Genomic DNA, 22,836 nt, shown 5'->3' on the forward strand with positions numbered 1-22,836 from the left:
ATTTTATTAAGATTGGCTTTCCATGCCGAATTGACATAAATTATACATTTTCATTGGTTTGTCTTTATTTGTTATTAAAAAAAATACATAATTTCTGTTTTCAATATTTATTTTTGTAACAATAGACTAATAGTAGAATTGTACATAAAATTACATACTTGTCTTTAATTCATATACGGTTTTTGATCATGGTAGCAAAAATCGAAATAGATGCCTTAAAAATATAATGTAAAAATTCATAGTGGATATTAAATTCGATATGTTTTTTTTTTCACATAAATTATTTAGATTTCAATGACGCATTTTACGCAAGTAGCATCAGAATAATGTGTGTGAATATTTTGAATTTATTAACTGAATTTATAACAGTAATAAAACAACGGCAATGGAGTTATGGAGATGTTTTATGTGTAAAAAAATTCCATGTATATTATTGCATATTATTTTCTACAAACGATATATTGAGCTAAAAATACACATTTTTTTTCAAGAATTAAAAATATTGTTTTTGTGTCAATGAAAAATTATCATCAATAAAAAACGGTATAAGTAATAAACTCTGCTACTATTGCGAGTAAACGTGACTTATTAAATTACTTTATTATACCTTCTTACATTAGTATATTACCAAGGCCAAGTTTAAATATTCTATTGTTAATTTCACTAATATTCCACACTTAATTTCACAATTATGCAAACAATAAATCCACGATTGAGTACTGAAATAAAAAAGCTAGTTTTTATGACTTCTCTTTGATTCAACAACATCTAGTTATCGTCCATTCTTAAAATTTTTGTTCGATTCTTTTTGCATGTAAAAATCAAGAAAATCGGAAGAATTCATTGATTATTTTTATTTATTAACTTTTGCTGTTTCAACATCTGTGTTAGGTTTTAGACTTAGTATTGGAGCGTGAAAGACGCATTATTAGTAAATTAGTTTTATTCGATGATGATTCGAACAAACATTTTTTTGTACCAACTGTTGTTCATGTCGTATGTGACTTCAGATTTGGACCATTATTATAAGATTTCTATGGTAAATACGTTATATTTTAATATTTTCCATTAAAAATTAATTTTACAGTTCCAATTTTTAATTACGTTAAAACTAGATCGAGTAAGGCGTATAAAACTTAATATCGATGACATTATGCGTATATGGGTATGAATAAGTGTTTGTTCGAAATTAAATAAAAACATTTAAAATATAGGTATCGTCAAGTGATAGACCGGAGAAGCCCGCTTTGTTTTTACATGGCGAGAGCCCGGTCTGGGACGCCGACAGTCAATCTTTGCTTTTTGTGGACGTTCACCAACAAAATGTTCATCGGCTTGACTATTACACGGGAAAAATTTACACAAAACACATAGGTATGTACGGGTTTTTTAATATATCTGAGTCAATAATATAGTGTAGTTGATTGACATTGGAGTATGTACAGAAAGAGTATAGAAGAAATAATTGGCCTCTAGTATTTCCAGATTTTAACGAAAGTAAATATTTTTTTAATGCCATAATATTTTCTATACTTAGATTATGGCCAAGTAAATGTAGTATCACCCGTGTCGGGGTCTCGTCGGCTTCTAGTCGCTGTGCGATCTGCTTTGTATTTGCTTGACTGGAATGTAGCTGGAGACTCCGCTTTAAGATTGCTAGCTACGGTAGATGAAGGTCTACCGGACAATGTAATTAATGAGGGAAAACCGGACCCCGAAGGGAGATTCTGGGCAGGTAAATATTACAAACATCAATGTATCTCTAGTCCAAAATCAAATATTATGATTTAAAATATTATCTTGAAATTTAAAGATTTATTCAAATAGATTTTAATACATATTTTTATTTATTCAGGTGTGATTTAGACTTATTAGGCTAAAACGGCTATATTTGGCATAATTTACTCGTTTCGCTCGCAGCTCACTATTATTTATAAACATTCAAACGTAACGTATCCAGTACAATTTTAAAGTAAAATATATATTACATTGAATACCTAGTGTGTACTATTTATCAAGAAATTTATATTTAAAAATGGAACTATAAGTATAGCCGTCCTCCAGCTAAAAATATAGACACTTGATACGATATTACATATTTTAGGAACAAAGGGACCTCAAACTGGCGACGATGTGATGCCGGATAAGGCTACTCTCTACAGTTTTGATCTAAACCAAGACGGATTAGTGCATCCGCGTGTACAGCTACGACCCGTGACTATTTCCAACGGCCTCACGTGGTCTCTAAACACTACTGTCATGTACTACATTGACTCGCCAACACAAAAGGTTGAGGCTTTCGACTTTGATTCCCAAAGAGGAGAAATAAGTAAGTACTCCACAAACGTGTTCCAAACATATATTATATTAAAATTAAATAAATACAAACCTATTTGAATGATTTTGCTTTTTTTTGTTAATAATTTTCATATAATATAGGTGGCAGACGAACGATTGTGGATATTTCAAACTACGGATATGAAGACGCTATACCGGATGGAATGACGATCGACAGTGACGGACATTTATGGGTTGCCCTAATGTTCGGTGGTACGGTACGTAAATCTTCTAATATATAAAATTCTCGTTTCACAGTGATTGTGAAACTCCTCTGAAACCTATTATCAAATTTTGTGTTTCGGTTAGGTCTGAGAATCGGCCAACATACAGTTTTCATACCGCTAAATGATAAGAGTAAGGCAGAGCAACGTTTACCGGGTCAGCTAGTTAATGAATGAAATCCATATACACACAAAGTTTTTCATATTATCGAGTGACAATAAAAGAAACAGTAACAAAAAATCAAAAACCTTTCAAGAGAAAACCTTCATAATTTTTATAGGACATAACAAAAATTGTGAATACAGCACTACACCTACACATCTGTAGTTATATTTCAGGTTTTGCATATAGATCCCGACTTAAGGCAAGTGGTGTATGGTTACAAATTACCAGTTTCCCGCATTACGTCTCTATGCTGGGGCGGACCCAGTCTCGACGAATTATTTGTGACGTCATCTAAAGACGTTCACGACGCGAACGAGCCCTATGGGGGCGCCATCTTTACCATACGGAAAACTGGAAGCAGAGGAGTCCTCCCGTATCACTTTCGATTTGATAGTGCCGATTCTTATTAAAACTGTGATACTTTCTAACACTTTTAGAGTAATAAATATTTTTTAATGTTATTCTGTGTTTTATTTGGATTACTGACTGTTTTTTCTTTATGTTATAGATAATGATTTAACCTAGATAAATGACAAACGAATTAAAAACAGTCTTCGTGAACAGTCAGCTGGGATATTGCATTCAACCATCGCCAGCGGCTCTCTATTTCATACTAAAGGATTGAAAATTCAATATTAAATTAGAAAATGACATTAATTTAGCTAAATACACCGTGCCCGTTACAAAATTAAGATTTTCCATTATTTCCTACCTGACGTTAATTAAATATAAGATTAACTAGAATTGCGTCACGGCTATTCAGAAAATATACTTTGCGTCTTATATCATTCTTCTTACATTGACATTGATTACAAGTATATTATAGGTAGATTATTATTAAAATGACTACTCTTCAAGTTGTGCTCATCGTTGGATTTTTGAAAATATTTAATATAGAAAAAGCTGAAAGCCGAACAAGTGTAAGTTATTATATTTTCATACCAGACAGCACATGATACCATTATATCCGAAAAATAATTAAATATTCAATTTTATTTTGCTAATAATTTAAACATTATCTATATATTTTTAAAAACATATAAACTACATGAAACACTTAAATATTTTCTTGTATTGTAATTACTAAAAAATGTGGTTATGAGACACATGTCATTTCATTAATTTCAGAATAAACTTGTGAGTGAAAAACATAAGCTCCATTATCACTATGAGACGTTCAATTACACCACCTTGGCTTTCACGCACGCTGAGAGTCCTACGTGGGACCCTGACTTGAATACATTGTACTGGGTTGATGTTCTCAACCAAAATGTGCATGCATTGGAATATACCACGAAACAACATCGACTAAAACATATAGGTTAATTAGTATAATAATTAATCATTAGTATTATAATTAATTTGTCACATAAAGATAAGAATAAAAATCAATTCATATCGCCAATCAAAATATAAAATACGTTTTGAACATCAAGAAATGTTTTCATCTGTAAATTTAAGTACAGAATTTTCAATGACAAAGTAGGGAAATTAAACAAATATGTGCCGAGGTAAACTTTTAGTCTGTTTTTATATTTTATTATTCAAAGTTTAAAAGTTGATCATCGTTTCTTTCTTAATTTAATAATTTTGGCAAGGAATTTTAGTTTCGTAAGATCCTACCCCAAGAGGCGACGCATTGATACATCAATACACGTGATTAGGCGTAGAAAACGCATTTAGTTATACGTAAGCACGAGTTATGAAAGCGGCAGTTTTCAACAATATAACTTTGAACCATCATGAAGGAACCATAATATTATAATGGGTGTAATAAACATAAGCCTTAATAATGCTATAGTTTGTAGAATTACGTTCTAAAATTATTTATAGGTAAAGGTGAAGTGAACATAGTTTTACCGATCGCAAACAGCATGCGCTTATTAATCGGAGTGCAATCATCCGTATATTTATTAGATTGGGATGAGCCAAGACCTTCGTCATTACGCTTCATGGCAGCATTAGATTTAGGAAGTCCGGACAATATTCTGAATGAAGGAAAAGCTGATGTAAAAGGCAGGTTTTGGGCAGGTATCTATCGTATCTTTATAAATATAATTTTGTGGGTATCTATGCAAGATTTCCCATCTTTAAACGGTTAAACGACCCCTATTACTAACACTTTACTGTCCATCTGTCTGTCTGTCACCCGGGTCTTCAGATAGTTGAAATATTCAGAAACGATGTATTTCTGTTGCGCTTTAACAACAATTAAAAAAAACCGAGGTTAAGTATCGCTTTAATTGTGTTGTCAAAGTAGGTACGTTGAATAAAATGCAATGCAATGATTTCTTGCACATGCCTGTTGTAATTGGTATTGTAAATAATAAAGTAAGTACTAGATATTTACTTTATCATTAGATGTTAATTGCCAGTATAACAAATTGATAAAGAAAAACTCTTAGTTTAAAAATGCAAACAATAGACACAATATTATGGCTCTGATGGTGATAATATCTTTTAAAATGAATCTATATATCTGCATTCTTCAAGCACAATACGTACCTTATTACATACGTTATAAAATAAGTAGATATCTATGCTAATTAGGGACAAAAAATGAGTTATACTAATCACAGTATTATGATAATACAGTTACAATGTTCAATTCAATTGACTTTAAGGAACAAAGGGTCCTCAGCACGGTGACACTGTATTACCAGATCAAGCTGCACTTTACAGTTTGGAGCAACCACATTTCGAGCCAAAAGTTCAGCTGAAGCCCGTTTCAATATCGAATGGAATTGTCTGGTCATTGAATAACAGTATACTGTATTATATAGACTCGGCTACGCGAACAATTGATGCATTCGACTTCGATGCAAGAAAAGGACGAATTAGTAAGTTATTTCGTAATACATATAGGTTATGACTAAGTAAATTCAAATTCGAATAAAATAAACCGTTATTTCTTCACGTTATGGGCCGAATGCCATATGATATTTAAAATACACGCCTAAACGTCAGTAGAGTGTCATTAATAGTAATTTGTGGTAATGGCAATAGACTGATGTACCTACTTAGTTTTTTTTCTTTGGAGTTAATATGTTGGTATCTGGTACACAGGTAAACGTCGCACTATATTAGACATCAGCAAGTACAATTTTATGAAAACTACGCCCGAGCCCATACCTGATGGGATGACTATAGACAGGGATGGATGTCTTTGGGTTGCGCTCATGTTTGGTGGAGCAGTACGTATATTCCTTCTTTAACCCTACAATATTACATAAGGCACATTAGGATTTAACTATGTATCTGGAAGCACGGCAGTGCCCCCACCAAGTCGAGCAAAAAACGTGTCACGGCCGTACCATCCTAATTTTTACATTGTTTTATTAACTCACTAAAACTATTTTCCAATTAATTTACACACCACGTATTACTTTTATCAAAGCAATTAACATATCTACAGGTCATTCGAGTAGATCCAAACCAGAGAAAAGTCGTGGCAAAAATAAGCTTACCAGTTTCTCGTGTAACGTCCGTGGTTTGGGTTGGGGACGCGTTAGAAGAGTTGGTTGTCACCACCTCGCGGCGCAATATGGATGCAAAAGAGCTAGAGAGAGAACCGTATTCGGGCAATCTATTTATTCTCAACAAACTTGGAACCGGTGGAGTACCCAGCTACAAACTTATATTTAATGACTCGGATATTTATTAACTTATGTGTAAACGTAATTGTAGCAAAGAAACTATATGCGTTTTTACTTTTTATTCGGATTAAATTAAATGAATATATCTTGTACTTAAAGTATAAATTATATTTATATAACTCATTCTGGAAGGGTATTAATAAGTGAATAAACGATTGCTAGTACATGATATTTTTCTTTATTAATTTAATAATTGCGATCACAACAAGATTCATTTAACAAGATTTGTATAATGTTTTAAACTCCGTCAAGATATAACAGAATGAACACGACAACAGCGAAATATAATTATAAAACGTGACAATAATTAAAGATTTTTTGAAACTTTAAAGAAGAGAAAAGTTTTAATATTACTTTTCATATAATACACAATTTATTAATATAATTTATATAATATATAAATACGTCATTTTTCACTGAAATAAAATTAACATTGACATAATTTGAGTGTAATCAGATTGTTTATATAATTTCAATTAAAATTTATATTTATATATGTAGAGTAGATACATCTAATATTACAATAGTGTAATAAAATACAAACGTAATTATTTAACATTGATTTAGGCACATTTTACAATAACTAAATCTATTAAACCTGTCTAGGAACCATCTAGAATAAATGATCAACTATTGCACTCATTCCCAAATTCTGACAGAGCATTATCATGTATTCTGAAGACTAAGAGATAGTTTGTGAATTCAGATTTGCGGAGATCATATTATAATATTCGATCACTTAGATTTGCTACACATGTGAGCATATCTAGTGTCATCAATAGTGCTGATAGTCTTGCTTTATAAGCACACCTAATTTTGATAATTGGTTGGTATATTACACAATTCTTGATCATTTTAGAATAGTCATATCATATTGCCTTGTGTGTCATAACCATACAATAGAATATAAAACACCTAAACATCCAAGTAGTCATAGATCAAACACACATGCTCACGATTAAGAACACTTATGAAATATAAACATGGCTAATTTATGTCTATTTAACAATCATATATTTTGCTATGTATCTAACTAAACTAGGTCAACTATTTTGAACGGAGAGAACAACTATTGGAATGTACATTTTTTTAACAATATATAACTAATCGTTAAATATAACTATTAAAAGACCTATCAGTCAGATGCATTTTTCCCTTTAGATACCTTTATATTGTAATGACCCATGTTATGATATTAAACAAAGCGCTTAAAGTTGCTGTGTATATTATAAAATATTTGAGTATTGGTAAAATAAAGGTTCTGTAAGTAAATAATTTACAGCATTTTAGACGTACTTTTTAAATATAAAAATATTGAAAGGGATATTTCATAAAAATATTATGTGATTCTTATTGAAAGTTGAAACTATACGCCTAGCGTCTAGCGAAATTTAGTAGGATAACTGTGATCAGACCTAAAGGTTTTTTTTAATTTTTATAAAACTCTTGCTGGATAGAATTATATTATAAAATGTACATATAAGAATCTTTAAACGGCTTACTGAAGAGTAGATATTCTATTATTCTAACTTCTGGGAAATTATGTAATAGTATAAATATATTTTTCAGTTATCCTAAAATGGAAATGTTACAGCAATTTAGTCTCATTTTTGGAAGCAGATTAACTGAGGTAGATGCATATTTATAATAAATGCTGAAAAATAAATTATGCATACATATTTAACTGAGATTCTATAGAATGGTTTTATAAGTTTCTATAACATTTTTTACAGAGATTCAATTTCTGCTTTATCTATGCATTATAATTGGCTATCTGTTCCACACAAAGAAGACTGATAAGTAATAAATATACATCAATATATGTATACATATTATAAATGTAAATTTTTCAATAATCTAAATACATTTTCTAGCTCTCTATTGTGCCGAATAGCTTTGAATTTTTTTTAATTTACGAAGAATTAGATAGAATTTTAACATCGACATAGGCGCATAAGTTAACAGTTAGTTCTAGAAAATTTTGAAATACTTAATAATTTTGCAAGCAATAAAGGCCAACATTAATATTAAGATGAAGAAAACGACAAAGATAATGAACGACGTGATTACTGGCAGTGGTATGGCTATACACCTACGTGATTCCTACGTATTTAACATTACCTCTCCAATAACGAAAATAATATAACAACATCGTGGAAATTTTATTTGAATTAAACGTCTGTACCATGCATATTTGTACACTATACAAAAATAGTGTACTATGTATCAACAAATTTAAGGTTGTTAAAATATAACGTTTATTTGTCGATGTGTGATGGAGAGATGTAAAGGGAAATAAATATGAATGTTCTTTCTGTTTACGAGAAGACTCAATCGGTTCGATTAATGAGTGTGGCAAGCATACTTTCGGAAATCTTTGAATGCAATTTTGTTTCGCTTCCAAAATAATGGAATATTTTCTTTGACCAATTTTTCTAAACGCACTTTTTCTTCATAGAGGCGATCACGAATAATATTAGAATTCGAAGCGTAATGGGAGTGAGCTATACACTCGAGCTTATAGACCACAAGATTACAGCACAGGAAGACGGTTCTTGATGATATGATTACGTATAATGACAAAAACGAAAATGATGGTCGTAGCCCTGGCAAAGGCAGCCCAATTGTTTTTATTGAACGTGTCGGACGAATAACGAAAATGGAACGATTTGTTCCAGAAAAAGTTATTTTATTTTCCGACAGTCGATAAAATGTAGAGGTTAAGACTTGTATACTCGTATAGTGTACAAATAGCAGGCCTACATATTTATGTCTAAAACATGTTCGAATGAAAATAAACCCGTATATTTAGGAAAATAACATATACAGGGTGTCCCGCATCTATTATACAATACTCAATGGAGCTTAAAGTTTAGCATACGTTGATAAAGCAAAAAGCTAGTATTAAAACAAAAAAAGGTGTGTGGGCGATTTACACACGATAGAAGTGAAACTTCAGTAAATCGACAAAAGAGTGAGATGAATATATATAAAATAGTATGTATATATCTGTCTCATTCTTTGCCGGCATCATTCTACACATTTTTGTATTTGTGTCTCTCTTACCTGTCGTTTTTTCCGCTGCATCGGGTTTGAAATCACAACGATTCTAAAGAAGTTTCACTTCAAAAATACAAAAACAGAACGACGCAAAAACAATACTAGATTAGACTAGTTTCACGCAGCTGCCACTTACCGCGACGCTAATGCATTGTGTCTACGAAAATATATTCTTAAACGTAAGCGCGCGTACGTGTGTCGTACGGGTCCATCATATTGTCAATTAGGGGGGAGTTATAAGAACTTATAAAATAGTAAAATAAATGCTTTGGGGATGCTATTAGTATTTTATAAGTAATCTGCGTATGGAAAACTATACGTTCCTTCGATCGTTGTACATTTATCTCATATATGTGACACCTGTATATTATGTATACACCTATATATGTAATGCAATCAGGTTTACCTAAGTTACACAAACCACTTCTTACATAAATGATTTTATCTTAAAAACTTCTATTAAGACATAACTATTAATAAAGATAATGCAGGTACTATAATATTATTTACTTTATAAAATAGATGTGAATGAATTAACAACAGTAATATATAATGCTTATTTTGTATGTCACATAATATAAATTTATAATTAAACATTCGGTACGTATTACATTGATATTTAACGAAAGTGACTAATAATAAAAACAAATACAAAGAAGAGAGTTGGTGACCATATATCGTGCGTTTGCCAATTATTGTAAACTTATAACTAGTTTAAGACTAATACTACCGTCTTTACAACACAACCTACGCGTTTATCAACCGTGTTTTTATCCCAAATGTGGGTAGGCTTGCTTTATAGCAAATACTCTTTGGTTTCGATTTCAGTGCAAAGGTAAGTTAAAATAAATCAAAAAGATGATTTCTTTAGTACTAAGACGTTATTACCTTCACCGAATTAAAATCCTTCTAAAATACCTTGATCCAGACCAGTTTTTCCACCAATTTTTTAAATAATTTAATGTCGAATTGTATAACGAAACTTATGACAATTACCATATAATAATGTAACGATATTACATACCCTGAAAATATCACAAAGAACTTAAAAGTATAATTTAGGTAAAACCTATAAAATAACGATTAACCAATAATAAGGATTACTAAACTTGAACATTAACACAATGCATTATAAAACTGACTTTAACTTTAGAGAAGAAAACGAATCTAACGATAATATTTTTTTTACAAAAAAGTCACCGACGTCCCTGGGAAAGAAGGTACCACTCGAAATTCTAAAATTGAACCAAGACATAAATTCCCTAGCAAACACATAAAGAATCACACACAACACACACAATCGGTTGAAAATTAAGGGAGGACTTATCGAGGAACAAACCAAAAAAAAATTACAGTCGAATTGAGGAATTCCTTCGTTTTTGGGACGTCGGTTGAAATCGAGTATTTGTGAATATTTTCGAAATTATATTAATTTAACATATAGAAATGTTGTGTCTACAGACTGTAGCTGTTAACATTATAACGGGGAAAGAGGAGGAAATACAAGAAATAACTTAATTTCAATGTACATATTGAGAGCTTTTGAAATCGTAGGTGTTACCATCGACATCAATTAAAGGTATCGTTGGAAACACTAGCAAGAAATCCACTAATGGTATTGCCATCAATATTAATTAAAGAAAATATGTCAAAATGTTCGTAGTGGATTATATTTTAGGTGCACGAAGTCGACTCATAGTATTGAAAGTGTTGCCATCAATAATTATTATATCGGCGGTGGAGGTCATCATTTAAAGAAATTATGACATTTTTTTCGCATTGGCCTACATTTTAGGTGCAATAAGTCCGCTCATGATATCAAAGGTGTTGCCATCGGGCTGCAAACGTAATTCGCCTTGTTCAGTGCGAACCAGCAACCAACCGTATTCGTCTAACCCACTGATGGTTCCACTCACTGGACTTTTCGCGTCTTGTGTCTGCACGCGGATTTCTTCGTCACTGAAAATTTATTAATAAAGTAATTCTTTTTATATTTTAGAATAAGAGATAAATTATATATATTCATTTCAACAGAAAATTGGTTAAAACGTTTCTTTAATTATCGTAGATTTAAATAATTCAATGAATTTGGTTTCAATGATATAGAATGATTTGGGACAGTTTTATTTAGGGAGTGTTTGGTTATGGGAAGTACTTTCAATGTTTTGAAAATAAAAAATCAGTGAAGTGTGTTCAGGTCAGTGGGCAGTGAAAGATGTATATACAAAGGACGTGTTTATTTGTATGAAAATGTTTATAATTCATCCTGTAATATCGATAGATTAATAACATACGAGGTAAAATTACAATCTCTGGAGCAAACCACTTTTATTTATATTGTCTATTCTTTTTTAAGTAGTTTATTGATAAAGTAAGAAAACATTCAGACTAGCTCTTATCTATAACCGTTAACTTACTCATGCAACCAGTATTGATAATAATGTTTCAGAAATGAGTCCACACCGCCCTCAGTATTCATATGATCTAATATTTGTTCCAGCTCAGAGCAGTACCGAGCTAGGAACTTCTCTATCGATATCGGCGCTAGTGATGTGCCGTGCTTAGTGTTGTATTCATTAATTATGTCGTTTACACACGTAGTTGGCACACTGTTTGATATGTTTACACCGGTTCCTGAAAGTAAAAACATAATAATCTATACATGGAAGCTAGATTTTGCCCGCGTCTTCGCATGCGTTACATTCGGATAAGCTTAATAGATGCTATTATACATATAAACATTCCTCATGAATTATTCTAATATCTTAATATATAGAATAATAGACCAGATATATTTTGATAGCGTTTTTTTAATAAAAATCCCTATCAAAATTTGTTGCGTACTTCTAAAGATTTAAGCATACATAGGGGCAGATAGAGAAAGGCACCTCGTTTTATACTATGTATGAACAAATAATGATTTGACAAATATATATTTATTTATATTTTACCTATATTGATGATCACATCGTCTCCTATACAATTTGCCGTGGTAATTATTCCACCGATTTTCATATCACGTCCATAGTATATGTCGTTTGGCCATTTGATTCTGTCAACAAAATATTCCAAATCTTTCAAATTTAAAGCACAAGAAATGAAATAAATTCATGCTAAAAATCAGTAAATCTCGCATTAAAATAATATATAAAATACATAAAAGCCACAAAATTATTTTTTGGTTTTATTCGGCCCTAATGTATTATAAAAGTTTTATTAAAGTAACATACCTGATATCGAAATGTTCATACGCAGGGTCGGCGCGGATCGCACGCACTACTGCGAGCGCGGTTGCGTGCTGTACTAGTGGGATTGTGGGACTCATTTTCTGCCACACCTGTGAATTGTGCACAGATAACACAATTTTGAATGCAGGTTTTTTTTTTTATTGATGTAAACGCATTTGTATGAAAAAAAAAACCGTTTATGAGGGCGAGATAAAGTACTCAACGCGAAAAAGTATAAAAAGAGAATAGAGGACGTTAAAAGTAGTGTCTTTATTATTAAAAATTGTTCATTAAAACTATTGTCTTTATTATAAAGATGCGGGTATGTCTACTGTAGCTTTCTGTTATTTTTTATCGTTTCAGAAGTTTCTATGAAGCCCACAAAATGCAAACAGACAGACCCTTAAATGATAAATATATATGATATAATGCGGAAAAGCATCTAACAGTTTATTCCACTTTAATTCCTAGTCCCCTTAACACACATATGTGCACCTGCAGAGACATGACAGCTTGTCCAATTGGTGAGATCCAATGATTTGTGGCTCGACCTCGCCCTGCGGTCTGCGCACGCGCAACCGCACCAGCACCATGAGACAGTTGGCCTTCAACCACAAGCTGGGTTGATGACATCACATCCGCGTATATCACTATGCGGCCCAAGCTGGTCGATGTTAGATTCTGCAATTAGCACATATTATATTCGTAGACAGTGGGGCGTATTTTTAAACAAATAAAACATTGGTATTGACAAGGCCAGTTACTATTGGACAAAAGGGACTAAACAAAAGGATTTTTTAAATTGTGTATTTTTCAAATCCTCAAAAAACTTACATCGAAATATTCCACGGTCGAAAAATTTTCAGGGCATTCGTACAAATAAACTGGTAGGAAGTTTTCGGAAGGTTGTTCTACTGGCTCCTCCCCCCGCATACACCACTGTAAAGTTAAGTCTCCAACCTTCTGCACCCTCTTGCCTTCCTCCGATGGACACCAACCCTCTACTAGCGATAATTTGTGCTGACAACACCAAAAAGTCGCATATAAGCTCAAGAAATAAAATAAAATTCGGTACAGTTGGCCACCAAATTGCAGTAAATATAATAAGTTAGATGATGAAATTAGCAGCCAATTCTGAACGCAATATAAAAAAAAAGATTTTTGAAAAATAAAGTTACATGCAATATAAAAGTATATGTCGCTTTATACCTATATATTTTAGACGATTCTGTTTTAGCGTTGATATAATCTATAAAAAAAATCTTACAATATTGAAATGATAGCTAAGAACATGTTGAGTTATTATATAAAGGCGTAAGGGCTAAGGGCTGTATTGCCTTTACATCGGACATTAGATACACAAATGTCTTAATCTCGGTATGTTAGCTATAATATGAAATTAAATTTAAAGAATATTGAATGTAGCAAGCATCCTAGAAATAAGAAAAGGTAGTATTTTAATCAATAAGATTTTTAAGGTGAGCGGTGGAAGCAAATCTATAAGGACAACGTTTAGTCGAGCAAGCGTGTTAATAAGTTCGTTCAAGTTGGTATAATTCGCGGAGATTTCAAGATAACTTCAGCAGAAAGCAAAATTTAAACTATCGCATAATCTTATGTCATATAGTTTGTGGTTTTTTTCTAAATAGTTGCACTGAGCCATGATAATATTGACATTCTTTCTAGAATCATAAAAGGTTCTTTAAACCGGATTCATATAACAAATATTATAATATATAATACTCACACAACCGATTAATAGACAGTTTAACACAACCTAAAGTATTTATATAAAAACTAAGTACAATAATCGAATCAAGCCAAAATGAAGCTTGAAATCTCCGAAATAAAGCGTACAATTAACGAACACAAAAGCACAAGCGAGGTAGGCCTCACCGGGCATCACACCGTCACGTGGCCCGGGCCCCTGCGAGACGACGGCCACGCACCCTACCGGACAATTGCCCAACTTTACACATTTCCTCTAATACTTTGTGCGTTGTCTAGGCTCACTATTGTTTTTCTTGTTGGAAAAGTTGTTTTATATGTAAGTACTTAAACTGATTTCAATAGTAACTATGTAATCGTAAATGAACCGAAATGTACGAGTAAATAAGTGTCGCAAAACTGAACGAAGAGTCATGTGTGATAAATGATTGCGTGATAAAGGAATTAATACTATAACATGCTATGTTTTAGAGACAATTTGTAACAGTTTGAGAGATCAAATTTGATGATGCTGTGAACAGACTTCACTGAAAAGCTGAACGACATGACTTTGACGAAGAAACGTGTAAATACGATTTTATAGTGAAACAGACCAGAGTTAGATATGAATGTGTGAATTTTTTTTATTATTATACTAATCTATGTGATAAATGGCGGTGGGCCTAAAAGCGTTTCAGATAAGAGCTTTCTTGAACTTAAGCTAATGCACATCACAACTAAATAGATATACTTTGAAAAATGAATAAGAGACGATTATATTAAAATAAAGTAATTCAAATACAATTGTCCTCAGCAATGGCTACCATGACATAATATGAGGATGCATGATACAATAAAGGTAGGAAAGTGATCTTACCACATGGTCTCCGAGGAAGAATGCCCGAGTATAGTCCACTTGAGTTATTTCTTTAGGGTCTTTGACGTGGAGACCTAAGATATCACCCAGGATCTTGTGTAGGATTTCCAGCCTGGCTTCGTTGCTTCTTATACCTTCTTCGCCGAGATAATCGCTCGGGTCTGCTTCTAGATGTATCTATGAGTTAAATGTAAATAGCATTAATAACATAGACCAACAACAAATAGATGCTCACAGAAAAATTATCTGGACCACTTAAAAGTAAAAATACCTCCCAAAACAAATAAACAAATAATATGTAACATAAAAGCCGAAGTTGACCCTTCGCTTATTTCTTTACTTCATAATGGCACTGATCTCACTGAACTTTATAAATATAATAGTTAACTATAATATATGTCCCTATTTAAGTCTGGGGTTCATTTGTACTATCGTTTATACAAACAAAATATATAGTAATGCTTTTATAAAGAAATAATTTACCTGTGAAAATATAGCAATTCCGTTATTAGTAAAGTCTGTAGCTTGTAATAAGGACGGAGTTCGCCAAGTCTCTTCCGACGCCAGAACTTGAATGTCCAATTCGTGTCCTGGATGACCAGTGTATTTGGATGGCCTAGCATAATTAAAAAATATTCATATAATAACAAAGAACACAAAGTATTTCCGCACTCCAACGTTACTCAAATTAAGGCACAGGCTGAATCGTTTTTTGAGTATCGCTCGAATTCCTAGCAAGTTCAAACATGCACTATGATATGCTAAAAAAACCTGAAGCCATTTGCCCTTGGTTATTGTCGTACCCATAGGAATCTACAAACCACATTTGATGTTTAAATGCAAATTCTATTTGGCAGTGGCAGTAAAGCGGTTTGGAATTTGCGTAAAAATATCAAACGTTGTCCATAAACTCATAATAATACTAATTATTGTTATATAGAATTATACAATATTTTTGCAGATATTTTATGAAATACATAAAAAAATAGTTCAAAATTGAATTAGTCATTCATGGATTGTGTAGATAAAATATCCGCATTAATCTTGTATAATATGTGTTTAAGTTAAAAGCTTTAAAGGAATGACAAAAAAAAGTATTAATTTTTTTCTACACTATCATTTCTGAGTGATGTTAAATCATGCTCTATCTTCTACATCCAAATAAATTGGGAAATTACAGCTTGTTTCGTAATAAATTCAATATTTTACACGCATTTGATTAAAATAAAAAAATCAGAAACAATCAAGTTAATATAATATAAATCAAGTAAATAAGATAAAAATTAATAAGTCTCTTTAATAAAACGCAAATTATACGGTCTAGGAGCAAGTTAATATTTATTTCTTGTTTCGTACCAACACATATTTGCATCCTGACTGGCTCTGGAAAATGTTTTATGCTCCAATTACACACAAATCACTATTATTAAAAATTGTATTACATCATCGATTATTTAAGAAAAAATATTTTGTACAAACTTTGTTTGATTTGACGCGATGCAGTGATAAAAAATTTAAACTTACTGTCTATCGCTCTCAGTAGAAAACTGTTTTTTGGCCGGAGATGCTTGATAGCAGAATATGTGATGTTTCATTTTAACCGACTTCCATTTATCGTACGAAAACTGGACTACTTCATTTTCCCTGATCTGTAAAATGAATTGTTTCAATTAGAAGACTTATTTCAGAAAGAGAACAATGAGACAATATGCAATAAGAAAATCTTCAAATAAATTGCAATATGTGTCAGGTCGGAATAGTTTTAAAGTGGCGGTTTCAATTTCCACTAAATATCTTCCCGATAAACATAACCTGAAATGACATAATTGGGAAGAAACAATGAAAGTGGAAGTCGGGCACGTTTCGGTACGAAATGGGCTAGCTCACACCGGTTAAGGTAACACACACCCACAGAAGATTGGCGACTGGCGTGAACTAATAGCATGCGAATGCTACAGGGTTTCGTGTCATAAGTTGAGGAGCCGGAGGCCAGTTTCGCTTTCCTCGTCCTTCCCAGTCTATTCCTTTACTCTCATCGTCAACCGATTCCTCATACCATCATAGACGGAACTTTTCCCGTCATCTTACGAATTGTATACGCAGAACATAGGCTGCAGTGGCCAGGCTTAATTTTAATACTTCTGAATTGGATAAAACACGAGAGCTCTGATTTCTAAACGTAAAACAATATACATATATTTCTTATTTACAGCAGTAGTGTGAAAAAATGAAAGACAAGAGATCGCCACTTAAGAAATTTCCAATACATTGCAGTGAGAAAGGCATTAGACAAAGGTCAAGGTTACGGCAGTAATCGTCAGTTTTACCCTTAAACTTGTTTTGCATAATCGATTTACTGCATTCTCAGTATTGCGCACTTTTCTTGGCGTAGTGTCTTCTGATTATATCACTTACGCTAATACTAATTTATTTAAATTGATAAACAAATTAATAAAGGAATATCATAACAATATAATCGATGGACTTATAAAATTTATTCCTCTAAACCCATTAACATAATGATGAGCTTTCTCAATGTTTTAACAGACATTAAAATTACAATACAAATCGTACCAAAAACGACTTCATACATAAAGTGGTTTTTTACCATTTCTAAAAGTAATGGAAGTTGCACGGCATACACATTACACGTGTTTGCTCTCTAAGTTTTATTATAATTATGACGTGGGCATCACAGGCAAATAAGATTATGTTTCTATAAAAAGCACAACTATAAAACGCTATTAATGTTAGGATAAACCAGTTATACAATCAAAGGTTTCCGTATGAGAAGGTTATATACTCTTAATGATACTCATTTCAAATGAATAAACGTTGAAGATGATGCTTATATAATGTGGCCATCATATAGAGATGACGTATAAAAGATGGTCGAGTGTATAATGCATTACACTTATCAACGTAAAAAATATTATAAACGATAAAACAGATAAATCTAAGACATTTCATCACCTTTCTCAGAATTTCTAACCTAAGGGAACAAAACAGAAAGCCACCACAACGCGAAAATTTAAATTTTTCCTAAAGACCAACATCATACACTAACTATAACTCACCTCAGCAGTTTTGTAATGCGGCAACACTGTATGCAGTAGATCGGAGCAGAGCGCCAAAAGTCTGCCGCCGTCCAAGAGATGCGCTAGCAGGAGCGGCGCGGCTCGGCCGGCGCATCCGGCCACTGCCACTAAGGCAGCCCGACCCCGCCATGCGCCTGCGCATAGTGTGTCCCGGGACACACTGTATACTGTGTACCTGGACATATAATACTAGATATAGCCAAAGCTCAATTAACGTTACCATTTCGATAGGGACCCATTTAACCCTTTGGGTATGGTACCCAAAAAAGTATAATAAGGAACACACAGTGATAAAATTAAATAACGGATTATGGGTGTATAAAGCTAACAAGATTCACCACTAGATCAATTACTAAAACTAGAATAAAAATATTTACTGCCTAAGAATTTTATAATAAAAGTTAAGGACAAGTTTCTTACCTATTACAATCTAAAACTTTCTTTAAAGATGCTTCCAAATTATCTCTAGCTACAACACTGTCTGAATATATCAAAACATTTGGTGATTTCGTATTAACTAATGGACGGGAACTTTTCATTGACTTCGGCGTCATTTGAGAGGGAGAACTCTTTTGCAATTCCTCTTTTACTGTAGAACAGGATTCAACCGGGGGAGGAGGCTGTTGCTTCTTGGGCCCTGTAGTACTAACTATCCTCTTATGTGTTGTTATTGATTTAATTTGACTAGATATGTTTAAAAGCGATGTTGAAAGTTGACTCGTCCCTTTCTTCAAGTCGAGTTTCAAACTCGACTTTTTCGGTGTTATATTATGTTGTATTTCTACAGTAACATTTTCCACTACTAATTCGTTATCTGGTTCCACTTTCTGCTCTTGTGCTTTGTTTGGCGATTTCTCTGGAGTCTTATGTTCTGTGTCCTGAGTTTTTGCAATTACGGGAGGCTCTTCTTCTTCCCCCGAGAGTGACTTAGTAGTGATTGTGCCAGCATCAGTTAACATAACATTTCTTCTACTTATAGGTATAGTATCTACTTGTTCACTGCCACCATTCATTTCGACAGTAACACTTCTATCTGATTTGATATCTACTACTTTTGATAATTTTCTCAAGAGGGATGCATGGACTGGCCATTGAAATTGTTCATTAGGTAATTTGAGGCTGTGTTGGATATCACTCCGCAGTCCTCTCATTGATAAATCAGTTGCTTTGTTAGGTTCTCCGGATAGTTGTACAGCTATTTGTAGAACATTTATTAAAGTTAAATTTCCCATAAATCTCTATTTGTTTAAACACTTAAATGAATATTATTAATTTGACACAACCAAAAACAAAATAAGATGATTGAACATAAAAAAATCAAGTAAATGAATTAATAATAATCTAAATCAGAAAAACCATTTTTTTCCTTGGTACTGTCTATAAGGATAACACACACAATTTGTATAATTATAAGTATACTTACTTTGAATTCTTACAACTGGCAGCTTATGATCAATAATAAATTCACCACCAACAAAATGGAACCCAACAAGGCTAAGATGTTCAATATTCGTTTTTAATACAATTGCTAAGTGTGATCCAGCTTTCCACGCTATTGGTTGACCCATTGACTCCAACTAAAAGTATATTTAAATAATTTAGTTGTTAAAACATTTGCTCTCTAAAATATTCATTCATTCATATTCATTATCTTAATATTCAAATGTCACAACTATGTGTTTAATTTTTGAAGGTGTTCCCTAATACTTAAATATATATATAGAGTAGAGTAGTGATTTTATTTTATAGAAATAGTATTATTGAATAATGCATATAATAAATAGAATTTAAATCACAACCAGTATATAAGGCATATAATTCACTCACTGATATGATATCATAATAAGAGCTTTCCTCATGTGGGTCCATTTCACATTCAAATAGTACTTCAATATCAACATCGGTGACTTCTGAAGTATCATTGGAGCCTAACGGTAAACCTCCAGCACATGACACCCAGTCATTTATCTCTATACATTGTGTTGGTTTCATACTACATATCCGAGAGGCGTTGGTATAGTCAAGTAAATCACATAAGTAGGCATTCTTGGGATTTGTACACAATTTGGAACTTAAGGTGGGAGTTTCTAAAAGAATAAAATTATATAATACATAATAATGTCATTTACAATCTGTTAGTTTACTATATAAAATTATTGTATTATATATTTATAAAAAATTGTAGATGCTAAAATAGTTACTTATAAGTGGTACAATCAATGCCTACACCTTATCATTGCATATTGAATATTTATATTTTATACAAGTCACTATGACACCCTATATGATTATATAATAAAAACCACTGTACCTGCAGCATTTTCTGGAACTTTGCAAAATGCAACACTGGTATTTCCACTCAAAAATTCTAAAAGGCGAGATCGAAAAGATCTAATACGCCAGGTCTTTATGAACGTCATTGCGATATAAATCGGTGTAAATAACATGATTTGTGACTTGTGGTCGATTTAAAACATGGAGAACAATCTATCACAAGGGCATGATATGATATTTAACCACAATCAGTCTTTATGTTCACCAGCTACAAAATTGGGTTATCGATTCTAAAGAACATCGTATGCAAAAGTGAACTTAAAAGGAATTGAGATAAAATGAATAAAATATAGCTTTACGCTTTTAACACTATGCGGAAACCGTTTCAGCATCTTAAAGGACTGCTGATTTTATAAATATCTCATAATTCTAAGTATAATAAATATGTAATTGAATTGAACACCCGACCCGTTGCGATGAATTATTGACAAATCACAAATTGACACTATAGTTTGATTTGACTTTTCGGTAAAATGACATACGTGACACATAACTAAAGTCAAAGGAGTTGATATACATTTCATTTTACGCAATTCAACCACTTGATTTTTTTAATACAATACATTAGGTATATTACGAATACCAACAATGCATATGGACATATATCAAACTTTGAATAACCTCCTGGCAATACGTGTTAAACTGACTTTGCAAAACTTACGAATTGATAAGACACTATGGATTGAACACACGCGTTTGTGTAGGTAATCTACATTCTGTATCTTCATTTGGGAATTAAATTGAAATTAAAATTGTGATTTATTTCCTTAAAATAATTAACATCTATAAGCCTCACTTATTACTTCGGAGAATTCCCAGTCCCAGCTTTTAAGTTATAATGTTATGTCTTTAATACCCCAATAATAAAACTAAGATCTAATTTAACATTTACATTAAAAAATGCTACATTTTCACTAATATGTATACTATTTATGTTATCTGTGCCAATATCAAACAAAGAAGCCCGCCTATCGCTAATAAATTATAAGTTAATACTTAATTCATAATTCCCTTGCTTTACAAAAAAAAGCGTTGACCATATAATAATAATATGTGACTAGTGTAATGCAGATGTTATTATTTTATCTTAAAATTATTTTTGTCAAAAATTTAATATTTACATAAGAACAATCACATATTAACTGAACCAGGTATTATACCTACAAAAATTAGATTATATTTAGCGTCACCTGTATATAGGTATCTTTGCACTTGACCGACACCTCGTTATGGTTACGCCCTGATCAGTATATTATGTATAGCAGTATAGTAATGAGTTATAATTTTTGATAACGGTCTGAACGGGCAGATTTTATTCAAACTTTGTACTACATTGTATAATACTTCCCTTGTGCTTTCTATACTTATCAAGGATGAAAGAGGTCTTGCTTTCCCGATTACGATCGCCATAATAAAATGATTTCCGTATAAGTAATCTATAAAAGAGCAAATGAGACAATTTAGCTAATTGATTGTTATATCTTTAAAAATATTAACAAGTGTACTTTAGAAATTAAAAACTTTTTAACGGATTTTAAACGCGATTTATTCATTATATTAGGAGACTGGTCAGTTTCCCCGTGACCACGCTCGCTGTAAAGTGTTCGAAACGTCGGGTTAATAATATAATGAATAAATCACGTTTAAAATCCGTTAAAAAGTTTTTAATTTCTAAATGTATAATACTCGCGTGAAATCAAACACAAGAAAATACTAAGTATATTTTATTGTTAATTTAAAGCTAAACTCCATGGACATCGTATTTTTATTCCATAATAATTTGCCAATGTTGTTTGTAAATACATAGCTAAAGATGTTCATTAATAAAAACAATATCTTTGTGTAAACGTTTAAATCACCATTTAGATTTACTTCTAGACTAGTTATAGAGTCCGCCTGCGGCTTCGCTTCCGCATACATCTATCTTATTTCAAACCCTTTAAATTTCGATTTCGACAGATTACAATTTACACCCTTTCATTGGTTGATACGTATGCGGTACCTACGTAACAATTGGGCGACGGTGTTTTTGTAGTACAATAGTGTGGACACTATAACGTGCTATAACAATATTCGAAGTTGAACATTGTCGTTTTTTACTTGAGGGGTGACAATAACAAAAGAAGCGAAAGATCGAAAGTAACGCGTGA

The 22,836-nt window shown here is 32.2% G+C and overlaps 3 protein-coding genes across 3 annotated transcripts; 2 read left to right on the plus strand and 1 right to left on the minus strand.

Moving 5' to 3' along the window:
* Window positions 1-991: 991 nt before the first annotated feature.
* LOC119829168 (regucalcin-like) lies at window positions 992-3,142 on the plus strand. Its single transcript, XM_038351570.1, has 6 exons — window positions 992-1,039; window positions 1,215-1,374; window positions 1,538-1,735; window positions 2,105-2,329; window positions 2,440-2,555; window positions 2,901-3,142. The coding sequence occupies exons 1-6, from the start codon at window positions 992-994 to the stop codon at window positions 3,135-3,137; spliced, it is 984 nt and encodes a 327-aa protein (XP_038207498.1). The 3' UTR covers window positions 3,138-3,142.
* Window positions 3,143-3,569: 427 nt separating this feature from the next.
* Window positions 3,570-6,391, plus strand: LOC119829169 (regucalcin-like). The gene is made up of 6 exons (XM_038351571.1): window positions 3,570-3,647; window positions 3,856-4,048; window positions 4,561-4,758; window positions 5,352-5,567; window positions 5,794-5,921; window positions 6,143-6,391. The coding sequence occupies exons 1-6, from the start codon at window positions 3,570-3,572 to the stop codon at window positions 6,389-6,391; spliced, it is 1,062 nt and encodes a 353-aa protein (XP_038207499.1).
* Window positions 6,392-9,412: 3,021 nt separating this feature from the next.
* Window positions 9,413-21,103, minus strand: LOC119829075 (biotin--protein ligase). The gene is made up of 14 exons (XM_038351449.1): window positions 20,664-21,103; window positions 20,180-20,439; window positions 19,776-19,929; window positions 18,773-19,547; window positions 18,332-18,527; window positions 16,779-16,903; window positions 15,738-15,870; window positions 15,255-15,431; window positions 13,505-13,690; window positions 13,166-13,351; window positions 12,674-12,780; window positions 12,395-12,495; window positions 11,861-12,077; window positions 9,413-11,402 (listed from the first exon to the last, which is right to left on the minus strand). The coding sequence occupies exons 1-14, from the start codon at window positions 20,797-20,799 to the stop codon at window positions 11,228-11,230; spliced, it is 2,928 nt and encodes a 975-aa protein (XP_038207377.1). The 5' UTR covers window positions 20,800-21,103; the 3' UTR covers window positions 9,413-11,227.
* Window positions 21,104-22,836: the final 1,733 nt, after the last annotated feature.

This window comes from Zerene cesonia, chromosome 9, assembly GCF_012273895.1.
Source record: "Zerene cesonia ecotype Mississippi chromosome 9, Zerene_cesonia_1.1, whole genome shotgun sequence".
Classification (NCBI taxonomy): domain Eukaryota; kingdom Metazoa; phylum Arthropoda; class Insecta; order Lepidoptera; family Pieridae; genus Zerene; species Zerene cesonia.

Bases quoted from the DNA above. Each gene is read 5' to 3' on its own strand.
- LOC119829168 (XM_038351570.1), top strand. From the start codon at position 992: ATGTCGTATGTGACTTCAGATTTGGACCATTATTATAAGATTTCTATG. The intron at 1,375-1,537 runs GTATGTACGGGT...TTCTATACTTAG, and splicing joins AATTTACACAAAACACATAG to ATTATGGCCAAGTAAATGTA. The intron at 2,330-2,439 runs GTAAGTACTCCA...CATATAATATAG, and splicing joins TTCCCAAAGAGGAGAAATAA to GTGGCAGACGAACGATTGTG.
- LOC119829169 (XM_038351571.1), top strand. From the start codon at position 3,570: ATGACTACTCTTCAAGTTGTGCTCATCGTTGGATTTTTGAAAATATTT. The intron at 4,049-4,560 runs GTTAATTAGTAT...AATTATTTATAG, and splicing joins ACATCGACTAAAACATATAG to GTAAAGGTGAAGTGAACATA. The intron at 4,759-5,351 runs GTATCTATCGTA...ATTGACTTTAAG, and splicing joins AAAAGGCAGGTTTTGGGCAG to GAACAAAGGGTCCTCAGCAC.
- LOC119829075 (XM_038351449.1), bottom strand. From the start codon at position 20,799: ATGTTATTTACACCGATTTATATCGCAATGACGTTCATAAAGACCTGG. The intron at 19,548-19,775 runs GTAAGTATACTT...TTCTACAAATAG, and splicing joins GCCAGTTGTAAGAATTCAAA to CTGTACAACTATCCGGAGAA. The intron at 12,078-12,394 runs GTAAAATATAAA...TTTTACTTTCAG, and splicing joins CGATGTGATCATCAATATAG to GAACCGGTGTAAACATATCA.